General features: G+C 50.2%; 1 protein-coding gene across 1 annotated transcript; it reads left to right on the plus strand.

The window, feature by feature from the left end:
* Nucleotides 1-3,970: 3,970 nt before the first annotated feature.
* OSM (oncostatin M) lies at nt 3,971-11,458 on the plus strand. The gene is made up of 3 exons (XM_043979506.1): nt 3,971-4,023; nt 6,229-6,344; nt 10,186-11,458. Exons 1-3 carry the CDS (start codon nt 3,990-3,992, stop codon nt 10,651-10,653), a joined length of 618 nt encoding a protein of 205 aa, XP_043835441.1. The 5' UTR covers nt 3,971-3,989; the 3' UTR covers nt 10,654-11,458.
* The last annotated feature ends 2,136 nt before the right edge of the window (nt 11,459-13,594 follow it).

Below are 13,594 nucleotides of genomic sequence, written 5' to 3' on the forward strand. Positions count from 1 at the left end.
CTGGTTGGTGGATCAGACAGAACACACATTTATTGATTAAGTTTGATGCCTTCTATGGGTGAGGTTCATGGTACTCTGAAACAATTACATTATTATACCATTTGTATGCATTGTATACATTGACTATGCCATATTATAATAGCATCAAAGATCACTGATTATAACATCACCATAACAGATATAATAATAATGGAAAAAATTTGAAATACTGTGAGCATTACCAAAATGTGCCAAAGTGATACAATGTGAGTATGTGCTGTTGGAAAAATGGTGCCAATAGACTTGTCCAATGCAGGGTTGCCATAAACCTTCAATTTGGTTTTGTTGTTGTTGTTGTTGTTGTTTTTGCGGGGCAATTGGGGTTAAGTGACTTTCCCAGGGTCACACAGCTAGTAAGTGTTTAAGTGTCTGAGGCCGGATTTGAACTCAGGTCCTCCTGAATCCAGGGCTGGTGCTCTATCCACTGCACCACCTAGCTGCCCCCTTTCAATTTATTATTTTTTTTAAAAGCACTATCTGTGCAATGCAGTAGAAGGAAGTATCCCGTATATTACATATACTCCTATCTTCAAGCAAAAATAGCTTTTGACTTTTTTGCTGTATTCTCATCAAAACCTGATAGTCTCCCTCCCCACATTTCCATGTTTTGTCTGAAGGTGCCCCAGGTACGGAGGGGAGGCCCTTTGTCCAAGGATGCCCAGTGAGTTGGTGCAGAGCTGGCCTATAACCTTGGCCTCCCATCTCCAAAGACAGGCTCCTTGCCTCTTCAGAGCTGGAGACGAGGTGAGGGACTAGTGACTCGATTTTTCAATGCCCTTCATGCCAATGAACATACCAGCCCCATCTTGAATGCCAGTGGCCTTTGGCATTGACTGGTTTTCTGCAAACTCATCCTGTCTGTACTATATAGGAAGCTGACATTACATAAGGTTTTCCTCTCTTATTTGTGGGGTGAGTAGGTAAGACATAGGCCCGTTTTACAGACATAAAAACCAAGCCCTGATGAGTCAAGTGACTGACACAAGCCAGAATATGGGTCTCTCTGACCCCAGGAGGCCCTCTTAGCAAATCACATTTTATAATTGATCTACTATATGGGGTTCCCATATTGCCTCACCCTCCCTGGGTGAGCTCCTGCACCTAGGTCATTTTAACTTGTCTACACTGGGGGAACCTTTGGCATCTTGCCAATTCCTGCAGTTAGCTGACCACACCAATGACCTCATCACCCTTGGAAGTCCATGGGGCACGGGTCCAAGAAGAACAGTTCTGAGAAACCCGGATAGCTCAGAAGGCCCTTCCTTACCTCGGTTCCTCTCCCCAAGTCACAAGGGCCCAGCTGACGTTGTCCAGGAAGATGGAGAAAGGCTGGGGCATTGCGGTCACTTGGGGCCCTATTTATACCAGGGACCAGGCCTATGTCGCAATGTGTTCCTCTAAATGTGGCTGCTATTGAGAGGACGTCACTGGGTCTTTGACCTCACTGGAAGTGCTGATGCGTCCCCCTGCACCACGTATGGGGTACTTGGCTGGGACCCCCCACTTTCCAGAGGATACCCCCCCATCGCTGTTCAGCTCTTTGGAGGGGGGAAGCGGGAAGCTGCTTCAGTCTTTTGGATCACACTACCTGCTGGCCTTGTCTTCTCTTCATATCCCAGCCGAGTCAGCCGCTAGCAGTAGGGTGGGGACATCACTGGTGGCCAGCTTTTCTTGCTTCTGGAGTCACTGGTGCCTGCCCCCCAAACCAACAACAAATAGCCCAGGCCCCTCTCTCACAGCCTCCTAAGGCCCTGTGGAATGTCTGAGGAAACCCCTCAACTCTCTGCTACCCCCTGCGATGACCCTGGGCATGGAGGTGGTGTGGGATTAACCTGCTTCTGTGGTCCATCAATCAACAAGTAATTGTGAATTTATCATGATTGGTCCCTTCCCACTCTGATAGTCTGATTCTAGGGCTGAAGAATTCTACTCTGAGATGACAGAGAAGTTGGAAGGTGGGATCACACACAGCAAGATGAAAGAGAAGAGTACAGTCTAGAACAGGGCTCCTTCAACTTTCTCCACTCCCGACCCTTTTTGCCTGACCCCAGGTATATGGGTATATAAAATAAGTGTAGAAATTAAACATTTACTGCCAATTGTTTCACAACCCCCACTTTCAGTTGCATGACCCCATATGGGGTCTTGATTCACAATTTAAGGAGCTTTGTTCTATAAGACAGGATGTCAGAACTGGGAAAGGCCTTAGAAGAGGGGATGTCACGACTGGGAGGACCTTAGAACAGGGAATGTCAGGGCTGGGAGGGGTCTTGGAACAGGGGATGTCTTGGAACCTAGAATTTTCATGTTCTACCTCAGTCCCTCAATGAATTCTGTATTTACTTTGTAACTGAGATGGTACTGTCAGCATAGAACCAGTCTTGGTGCCATCGAGTCCCATGTTGGACTTCCTGGGTGACCTGGTCAGGTCTTCTCTAGGCTCTGGGAAACTCTTTCAGACCTTGCAGCACAGAAAACTTTCTGCAGTGCACCACTGGATGAACTTTTACATACAGGGGGTTCCTCATATTGATGAAGTCACAAGTGCGGACTGAAGAAGCCTCCTCTCTCTTCTTAGGGACTCAGGAATGCACGTTTTACCCCACCTCCCTTCAAATGTAAGCTTCCTGAGGACAGGGAGTGTTTCACTTTTGTCAGCCCCCCAGTGCCTAGCATGGTGTTGGACAAGTAGTAGGCAAGTGAGCAATGTCTGAATTGAATGAGTGGAATGACGCAGGACTCACCAGGAAGAGCCAGGACTGTAGTGATTGCTTAGTCCAGGCCCCTGATTTCTTAGTGAAGGAAGGAAGCTGCTTTTCTTCTCCCGCGGTTTTCAGTTAGAATATGACAGGAAGATTCTTTGAAAAGTGTGATGGAACTCGAAGCTCAGGGGATTCTCATTCAGAGAAAGTGAAACCTACGCCTCTGTGAGTCACTGTCTCCCTACTGGGAGGATTGGGCCGGCCTTCTCCCCACTTCACCCGCTCCCCCCAAAAGCCTGTTGTAAGCTTATTGATTTGTTATTAAAGGGCCATGGAGTCCATCAGGCAGGGGCGGCAGCTCTGCTTTGGAAGGATGAAGAAGAGGCTGAGAGAGGGGGAACCACTTCCTCAAGGTCACCCGAGACGTTGGTGTCATGACTGGAAGGTGGGCAGGTCTCCTGGCCCAGCATTTGGGACGTGAAGATGTTCTGGCCCACAATGGCCTAGAGAAGAGGATGGATGGAAGGAAGGGGCCCAGGCTGGGGGGATAGAAAAGCAGGCCTGGCAGATGCCCATGGGGAATGTCAAGTGCTGAAGGCCTGAGACCTTAGAACCCTCGCGCCAAGGGGAGAGGACTTGCCTGGCGCTTGGCTCCATGCCCAGAAGCTTGGTGGTTTCCACACACACAGATGTCCCAAGAATGGTGGCTGGTTGGGAGCTAGTGAAGAGAGATGGCTTCCTCTCCACCCCCCACCCCACCCCACCCCCACCTCGGGGCCCCTTCCCTCTCCCCACAAACCGCAACCTTGGGCCCTTGCCTTCTTAGGAGTCCAGGAGAAACAGCTGACGGCTGGGTGACCACAGACCTCAGACTGGGCCGGCCAGGGCGGAGGCGTGGGGGACCTGACCCAGCACCTCCCCCTTCTGGAGGGAGGGACACCCCCTCCCTGTCCTCCGTGGGTGTGGGTGCCGTGACGCCCTGGGGGGAAGACTTAACCTCAAAGATGGTTGAATTCGAAGAATTAAAGGAGGAGCCAGCAGTCAGAGAAGCGACCGCCCATTGGCTCCGCCCGGACTCTAGTTTTCGGGGTCGTGTTCCCAGAAGACCTGCCCCCACCCCACCCCCACCCCCATCCTGGGAGGTGCTGGCCGGTCGGGGGAGGATAAAGTGGCCCTCTGTCCACGAGGCCCTTCAGTGTGGAGGTGTCTCTGACGAGGGAGGCCCTGCTCCGGCTGCCGGCACCCAGTATGTGGGCACGGCTCAGACTGAGCTCTCTCTTTGGTACGTACTTCCTCCCCATACCCCATTCACTTCAGGCAGGCAGCCAGACTGCGGATACTGGGGGGGGGGGGCTGGGGGGAGCAGAGATGAGAAGCCGCAGGCTCCCCTCGAACCCAAAGATTGCACTCTAGAGGGGAAGAAGCTTGCTTGGAGAAGGCGTCCCATGGATGAGTTGAGTGAGACCAAGTGATCCCCAAGTCCTGTCATAGTAAAGGCCCAAGGGGGTGCCCTAGAGGGTGAGGATGATCTGTAGAGGGCTCATGGGGACGGCAGGTTTGGAAGACGAGGAGATGTGGGTGCTATCTAAGGGAAGTGGGGAACAGCAGGACAGGGAGGGATTCTCCACTGGGGAGGTCCAGATGAGTGTGCCTGGGGAGGGGAGATGGCCTTAGAAAGGTGGAAGGTGGGGGCGGGGGCTGAGGTGGCCGCAGCAGGATGCTCTCTGGCTGGCTGAAGGCCTCTCCTTGGGGTGCTGGGATGGGGGGAAATCAGCAGGCCCCGGTCCTGGGCCTTGACCGCTCGACTTGTTCTGGCCACTGGGGAATACACACCCAACTGCACCAACACACACACGAGCCACGCACGACCCAATCATGACCACGCACACACAGCCCACCAACACGCGCCCGCATGGATATCAGTTGCTGTTTAGAAAGGGTTTTAGGAAATGCTCTGCACATTTAGTGGGAGCACCCTTCCCCCACGCCATACCATGCATGATCTCATTTCATTCATCCCTGAATCTAGGACCTGTGATTTCACTGGCCCAAGGGGCCTTTTGCTTTGAACCTCAGAGAAATGAAATGACTGCCCAGCGTCACGCACAGTCAGTCTCCAAGGCTAGAACCCAGGGCTTCCAGATTCCAAGTCCACAGCCAGACACACGTAATCACCCGCCCAGAAACCACAACATACAAACACAGGTGACCACATATTCTCAGGCTCACACAGGGTCCCATTCAACACCACATCCAACTACTCCAACCACAGATTCCTCGTAGCTCCCCAGAGGAGAAAGGACGATCGGAGAGCAGCTGGGTCTCCCCTCCTCTTTGAACCGAGGAGGAAAAGGTTCCTGCCCTGGCCCCACCCCCTGGCCCCTGGATCGCCCCTCCCCCCAGCCCCAGGAAGTACATACATGGATGGTGGGGCAGGTGTGCCCATGCCGGTGCTCAGACTCACACATGTGCCCACAGCCTCAGATGCCCAGAGATGGGCAATGGCCAGGCTCTGGCCAGGGATGCCCTCAGGAGGCTGGGCTCCCTGGAGCCCACCCCAGCGGTGGCTGTGGCGTGTTGGGACCTAGTGGGTTCTTAGGAAATGAAGAAGCAGCTGTTGCCACTTTCCTTTCATTGCGAAACCGTCCCTTCCGACCATGTGGTTGCCCGGTGCTTGGCACCCGGGCCAGGAGCGGTAACTGCTCCCCTCCCCCTGCTTGCTCAGCCCTGGGCTTGGCTCCAGCCTCCCCTGCTCGAGACCAGACCCCGTGTCCCCCTGGGTGGGAAGTGGGTACCCAAGTAATAAGATTTGAAAAGCTCAGAAGTCATGTTGTCTGATGCAGGGGAGAAAAGTGAGACGTAGAGAGGGCAGGGAAATGACCTGCCCAAGCCCAAGGTCCCATAGCAGGAAAGCAGCAGAAACGGAACTCGACCCCAGGGCTTCAGTGCAGTTTCTGCTGGATCGCTGTCTCCCATAGAACTGAAGAGAACCTTAGAGGTCATCAGACCCTTGCCCCTCATTTTACAGATGAGGAAACTGAGTCACAGAGTGGTTAGGTGATGAATATGAGGCGGGATTTGAACCCAGGTCCTCCTAACTACACGTTCAGTACTATAGGAGTAGGTTGAATAGATGCCTCCCTTCCCTCTTGGAAATAGAGGCAAGAGCCCTGCCTTGGAGTTGAAGGCCCCTGGTGAGAATCCTGCCTCCAACCCTGCAGGCTCCAAGGATCCCAAGCTGGAAAGTGCCGCGCCCCCCCACCCCCCAACATTCAGCCCAGTTCCTTCATTTGCAAATCATGCAGTTAGAAAGTAGCAAGGCTGAGATTTAATCCTAGACCCCATGATTCCAAACCCAGCATTATCTCCATGGTGACATATGTGACCCTAGGCAAGTCATTTCCTCTCATTTCTGGACCACGTTGGTCCCCTCCGGTCCTCCTCCTCCTCCCCTCAGACATGATGTCCCTGTTCTCTCCTGCTTCAGGCTTGACCTGTGGTCTCTTGTGGCTGTGCCCAGTGGCTAGAAGCACTTGTGCTGACTATCACACACTCCTCCAACAACTGAAGAACTTGGCAAAGACAGATTTCCTGACGCCATTCGTAAGTGCTGGCCCCCTCCCCTTCCCCAAGTGGCCTTCATCCTTTTGGTTTATTAAGGCTTCCCTGTTGAGCTGAGGGATGATCAGATGGGTGTAGTGGGTAGAACATTGGCCTTGGAGTCAGATGGACCTGAGTTCAAATCCTGCCTCTGACACTTCATTAATTGTGTGTGACCCTGGACAAGTCTCTTAACCTCTCTTGGCCTCACTTTCTTCATCTGCAAAATAAAATAATAACCCCCCACAGTTGTGAGAATCAAGTGCCATTTTATGTGTATATAACATATATATATATATATGCATATATCTGCACATGTGCATAGATTGCTTTGGAGATGCTAATGTGTTTATTTAAATGTTGGCTATGATGACGCTAAATGAGGATGGTGACTGTAGACATAGCTCCTGACCAATGCAAGGAACAAATGAGGGGATATCATTGGATCATAAATTTATAGATGGAAGGGGTCATCAGAGACCCAACCCCTTCACTTTTTCTTGTTGAATCGTTTTTTGTTTTTTTTTTGGTGGGGCAATGAGGGTTAAGTGACTTGCCCAGGGTCACACAGCGGGTAAGTGTCAAGTGTCTGAGGCTGGATTTGAACTCAGATACTCCTGAATCCAGGGCTGGTGCTTTAACCACTGTGCCACCTAGCTGGCCCAATCGTTTTCAATTGTGTCCCACTCTCTGTGACCCCATTTGAAGCTTTCTTGGCAGAGATACTGGAGTGGTTTGCCATTTCCTTCTCCAGCTCAGGAAACTGAGGCAAACACAGTAAAGTGACTTGCCTAGGGTCACATAGCTAATAAGTGTCTGAGGCCAGATTTTAACTCAGGAAGAGAAATCTTCTTGACTTTAGGCTCGGTGCTCTTCCAATGCCCCACCTAGCTGCCTACTCCCTTCATTTTATAGATAAGGAAACTGAGGTGTAGAGAGGACACGTTGTTACACTTCCCTCCACATTTCTGCCTGAACTTGGGTCTTCTCTCCTTCCTTCCATCTCTGTAAGGTTGTTTTTAATGCCTGTAAAGTCTTCATCTCACCTACATAAAAATGTGGCTCACTGAGTGAAGATCTAGCAAGGGGGACTGAGGAGTGGTCAGGGGGCAGGGGGCAAACCAGCAGAGAACAGGGCCATGAAAAAGCAGGAGAGAGTGCACAGAAGGGGAGGGTGATCGCCAGTGCCAAAGGCAGCAGAGAGGTCAAGAAGGATGGGGAGTAAGAAGAGGCCCTTGCATTGGGAAATTGGGAAATTGTCACTCTCAGCCCAACGATGGGGTCAGAAGCCAGTCTCAGTTAACAGTTTCAAATGTTAACAGTTAGTGGAATGTTAACAGCTTCAAAGTGGGGTGGGCTTCCTTGGGAGAGGGTGAGCTCTGCTGTCACTAGATTGCTTCAACAGAAGCTGGACATGGGCAGCTAGGTAGCACAGTGGATAGAGCACTGGCCCTGGATTCAGGAGGACCTGAGTTCAAATCCAGCCTCAGACACTTGACACTTACTAGCTGTGTGACCCTGGACAAGTCACTTAACCCTCATTGCCCCCCCCAAAAGATTATTTAAAAAAAGATTAGAACAGAAGCTAGATGACCCTTTGGCAGGGATGTCACAGAGGGGATCTATAGACTCAGATTCTTTGGAATTCCTCCTTTTCTCTTGGCCTCAGTTTCCTTATTTGTCAAATGAAGAAATTGGACTTAATGCTCTCTGAGGTCCCTTCTAGCTCTAATGATGACAGGTTTATAGGGTGTGATGTCATCGTCCTTGTCCTCACCACAGCTAACATTTAGATAGTGTGTTAGGGTTTATAAAGCCACACACTCTCACACAGAGACACACACACACACACACACACACACACAATATCATTTGATTTTCAGAATAACTCTAGGAGGTAAATTCTCTTCTTATTCCCATTTTATGATAAGCAAACTGAAGCTGAGGGGAGTTACATAATATGTCCAGGGTCATACAGTTAAGGAAATGTCTGAGGCAGGACACTTCCCACCCACTAGGGCTGTCCCCCAAGACTCTACTGTGGGTTCTCTGCTCTTATCTATCTAGAATATGGTGACTTGAGTAGTTCCTCTACAGGTGACTTCCAGACCTACCTATCAGCACTAGTCTCCCTCCCCTGAACTGTGGTCTCCCATCACCACCTGCCTTGTGGACCTCAAACCCAACCTATGCAAACTCAAACTCATCTTTCCCTCCCCTTCTTAACTCCCCTTAGAGTAAAGGGTACCACCTCCTCTTAGTCATCCAGGTTCAACACTCAGTGTCATCCATGACTCCTTAAGGACTCGGTCCCATATCCAATCCCTTGCTGAATAATGCTTCTACCCTGCCTGCATCTCTCATTCTATTTCCCCTTGTCTCCATCCATCACTTTCTTTGGGACTACTGAGATAACCTTCTGCTTGGTCTCCCTTCATCAAGTCTCTCTCCCTACTCCAATCCAGCTGCTATCAGTTGTCAGAGTGGTCTTCTTTCAAGTCCTCCTTAAAAACCCAAGTGACCACCTACAGGATTGAATAGAAAGTCTTCTGTTTGGCATTCGCTCAAAACCCTTCCCAACCTGGCCCATTCCTCCGTTTCCATGATGTCAGTGCCTTTCCTCTGAGATCATTATTGTTCACTTGTTTCAGTTCTGACTGACTCTCTCCCTAACCCCATTTGGGGTTTTCTTGGCAAAGATACTGGAGTGATTTGCCATTTCCTTCTGCTGCTCATTTGACAGATAAGGAAACTGAGGCAAACAGGGTGAAGTGACTTGTCCATGGTTACATAGCTAGTAAGTGTCTGAGGCTGGATTTGAACTCAAGTCCTCCTGACTCCAGGGCCAATGCTCTATCTACTGTACCACCCAGCTGCTCTTAATAAATAAGCTCTTCATAAATGCTTAAATCAAGCTGAGATCTGCCTCTTTCTTACCCAAGTTCTACCCTCTTGGGCCAAGCAGAACAAAGTCAATCCTATTTCCAAAGGCCAACCCTTCTCACCCCCAGACAGCTCTCATCTCTCCCAGAGTCTTCTATCCTCCAGCTAATTATTCCCACTTACTCCAACTCATCCTTCTGGACACAGGCATCAACCATCCTGCCTCTGGACTCAGAGAAGCGGGGTTCAAATCCCACCCCAGGCCCTTGCTCCCTGTCTTTTCATTTCCTGGGTCCTCCCTTCCCAGATCAGGCCCCTGACTCCATGAAATTCCAATTCTTTGACCTCAGGGTCCACTTTCTTTCTTTCTTTCTTTTTTTTTTTAGTGAGGCAATTTAGGTTAAGTGACTTGCCCAGGGTCACACAGCTAGTAAGTGTTAAGTGTCTGAGGCCGGATTTGAACTCAGGTCCTCCTGAATCCAGGGCTGGTCCTCTATCCACTGCTCCACCTAGCTGTCCCATGGTCCACTTTCATAAAATGGAGGGAAAGGACTACACGGGCTTTGAGGTCTTTCCCACCTCTAGATCCATGAACTTATTATCTTGTGACTCCCCAAGAACTTTGGGAAGAGTTTCTTTCCTTGGGGGACCCAAGCTGTGAGTCTGCAGGAAGATGAGGTCTCTGGTTCCCTTAGCCTTGGAAGTGGATGGTTCCTAACTAACAATGAGAACTGTCCCATAATGAGAGGCAGTGAGCTCTCCAAATGATTCAGGGCTTCCAAATGATTCACAGGAGGGAATTTGGCTTAGCCGACCCCACTCATCCCTCTCAGCTCTCCCTTTCTGTCTGTCGAGGACTGAACCACCCAGCACTAGAGGACCTTCCACCCTAGGTTGACCATAACTGGGGGACCCTAGAGGTCCCAGTGCTTCAATCCTCAAACCCCATCTCCTTCCTCAGATGGCCAACTACATCGTAAATGCCTCACGTCTCGCCAATGACTGCAAAAAGATCCCGGACTTCCTCATGACGGAGACCCTTGCGGACTTACCTCCAGTCACCTTTCTCCAGACTGTGAGTCAGACCCTGCACCTCGTTGAACAGAAACTCGAGATGAACCTCTTCGAAAGGATGATCCGCCAAATCCAAGGGATCAATAACAACATCTATTGTATGCTTAGGACCCTCACCGGTGATCCAACGCCTTGCCTCCCTCCTAGAAGCAAAGAGGCCCCTTCCATTGGAGCTAATTCAGGTTTCTTGTGGAAGAAAGATAGATGTCAGCTCATTCAGGGGTACCAGAGCTTCATGCAGGCTGTGAGACAGGTGCTAGAAACTTGGGGTGCCAGCCCTGGGCAGAGAAATAGGAATAGACGTTCCCTTCTCAAGGCCCTTGTTGGCCAAAGGAGGAGAGTGAGGGCAGGCTGACTCAAGCCTAGGGGCGCCGTGCTACATCAGCCTCCAGGAAGTGGGATCAGAGGTCTCTCTGCTGGGCTGTTTGAACAGTGGTGGAGTCGGAGGTGGTGGGCCCGATGGCTCGCTGACTTATCCACCTTTCTGTTGGTTTCCACTCTGGGCTTAGATATGTTGCACTTTAATGTGAGGAGGGGGGATGGCTGACGTCTCCCTGAATAGTGGTGGATGTAGTGCTATTATTGGGCTGAACTCCCTCCACTCCCCCCCCAAAGCCTTCTCTATTCCTTGAACACTGCCCTTTCAGGTCATGGGGTGGCCAGAGCTCAGCACCCTGTGACTCTTCATGAATCAGAGGCCAACTTTCCATTGATTCAGGGGTCTGATGACAAGGCTTGACTCAGGGCCCAGTGCCTTCCTTATTCCCTCCTCTACCCCCTTAGCCTCCCTTCTGGGGGCCTTAGCTCAATTCTTTCTGCTCTGACTGCTCCCTCCCCTTCCCCCCTGGGCCTCTAAGAGTCTTCCTTTTGTAAGGGCTGAGGTGGGGGCCAGTGGGGGCCTCGAGCTAAGGGGGTAGCCTCCCCTCTGCTCACTCACTCACGTCCTACTAGATACTGGAGATGGCTCTCAGGGCAAGAAAGGGCTCACCTACCCGGGAGGTGGGGGCCAGCCTTATTTTGTGGCAATGATCTGCCCCCTCCAGTGACTCACTGAGATAGAAATTTTGCCACTTGGGAAGAAAAACTGCTGCTGGACAGCATGTATCCCCGAGGGATGACCCTAAGACCCAAGACCTCCCCATCCCTGCCTATCCCTGAGGGCACAGAGAATAATTTATCTAGTTTCTATTTATGTTTATTTATTAGACATGTATTTAACAGTATGTTATTGATATCTGATATATTTAAAATACACCTATTTTTATAAAGCTCTTGTGTGTGTCTATCTATTGTCATGTGGGAAAGGGAGGGATTGTAGTTAAAGCCCACAGCGTCACTGTTTTCAGTCTGAATGGGCTCCTGGAGGGGGGCGTGTCCCCTTGGGTGCCAAGCATTGGTGACTGGGGGGAGGCTGGGGAGTGATATAGAGGACCCAATGGTCGATCACGGAGCACAGACAGAGACAGAAGTGACCTCAGAGGTCACTGACACCACACAGAAGCCCAGAGACGTTAAGCAATTTACCCTAAGTCACATAGTAGTGAAAGCTCATATCTCTGGTATCTGGATGAGTTTAGGGGAGTGGGTGTTTGTATGTCATCAGTATGCTCTCATTCACTATTTTTTTTTTTTTGGTGAGGCAATTGGGGTTAAGTGACTTGCCCAAGGTCACACAGCTAGTAAGTGTTAAGTGTCTGAGCCCGGATTTGAACTCAGGTACTCCTGAATCCAAGGCCAGCGATTTATCCACTGCGCCATCTAGCTGCCCCCATTATTTTTTAAAATAGTGTTTTATTTTCTTTTTTTCCAATTACATGCAAAGATAGTTTTCAACATTCATTTTTGTAAGATTTTGAGTTCCAAATTTTTCTCCCACGCTCTCTTCCTTCCCCCCTCCCAAAGCCAGCAAGCAATCTGATATAGGTTATACATTCCAATCATGTTAAACATTTTTCCACATTAAGTCATGACTCTTGTTCCCTATTCCAGAGTCAGGCTCCATCCTCCCTCAAGGGTCTGGGGGTGCCCTAAGCATTTGGGCTATCTTCCCTCATGCTGTCACTCAAGCCTCCACTGGTTATATTTCCCCCACTGTGAGCCACAATGAGACTAGTTGTTCAGTTGTGTCCAACTCTTCATAAACCCGTTTGTGGGTTTCTGGGCAAAGATACTGGAGTGGTTTGTCATTTCCATCTCCAGCTCATTTTACAGATGAAAGTTAAGTGACTTGCCCAGGGTCACCCAGCTAGTAAGTGTCTGAGGCTGAATTTGAACTCAAATCTTTCTGATTCCAAGCTCCAGGTGCGAAGCACTATGGCGGCACCTAGCGGCCTAATGAGACTAGTACTCCAGTTCTATTTAACATAAAGTTACCATGAAGGTATACAATGGCAAATATACAAACATTTGCTCCGGATACTTTGCAAGCACATTCTCCCTATACAGCTGCAGATACTGAGGAATGTGGACTCATGCTTAATATAGCATTGGTCCCCCAAGTTCATATCTGAATCCAGGCTGGTGATGGGCCCTTATCTCACCTACTGCTGGCCTGGATCCCCAGGAACCTCTCAGTCCTGATGGCTGCAAAACTCATAAGGGATTCCTAAAGGCCTTTGGCTATTATATGTGTGTCTTTATTTAGTCAGTTAACCAATATTTATTAAGCACCTACTATGTGCCAAGCACCTTGCTAAGGGCTGGGAATATAAACAAAAGCAGACCTACCCCCAAGGAGCTTAGATGCTAATGAGGGAGACAATATATGGAAGGAAGCTGATGGAGGGAATGGGGGTGGGGAGAGAAGGAAAGTACCAAGTACAGGGAATGATGAAGTCCAGAGTACAGCCCGCTGAGAACCTTAGATGGAGGAGCTAGGAGGAGCTGTCCAATAAGAGGGAGCAGCTGCAGGGGTGTAAATTCCACATAGAGACACATAGAGCTGGAAGGACCCTTAGAAGCCGGTTAATCCAGCCCCGTGGTCCTATGAAGGATGGAAGCTGAGTCTTGGAGGAGAGTGGCATGTCAAAGGCATCCCTCAGGCTCGGGGGAGATTTGTGTAGCCCTCTGCGAGTGCGCTCAGAATGGGAGTGACACATACCCCCAGCTCCCTCTCAATGAGCAGAGCTCCCAGTCAGTCAGAGAAAAGCTGGGGCCAGAAGTGTAACTAGCACAAGGCCAATGGGGCTTTGCCCTAAGGTGCTGACATGGAAGGGGGTGGGTTGCCATTTCCCCAGGAGGCAGGCTCTTTCCCCTGCAGCCCTCCAGACTTCTCTACATATTCATTAACTGAAGGC

This window comes from Dromiciops gliroides, chromosome 1 (assembly GCF_019393635.1).
Source record: "Dromiciops gliroides isolate mDroGli1 chromosome 1, mDroGli1.pri, whole genome shotgun sequence".
Taxonomy (NCBI): Eukaryota; Metazoa; Chordata; class Mammalia; order Microbiotheria; family Microbiotheriidae; genus Dromiciops; species Dromiciops gliroides.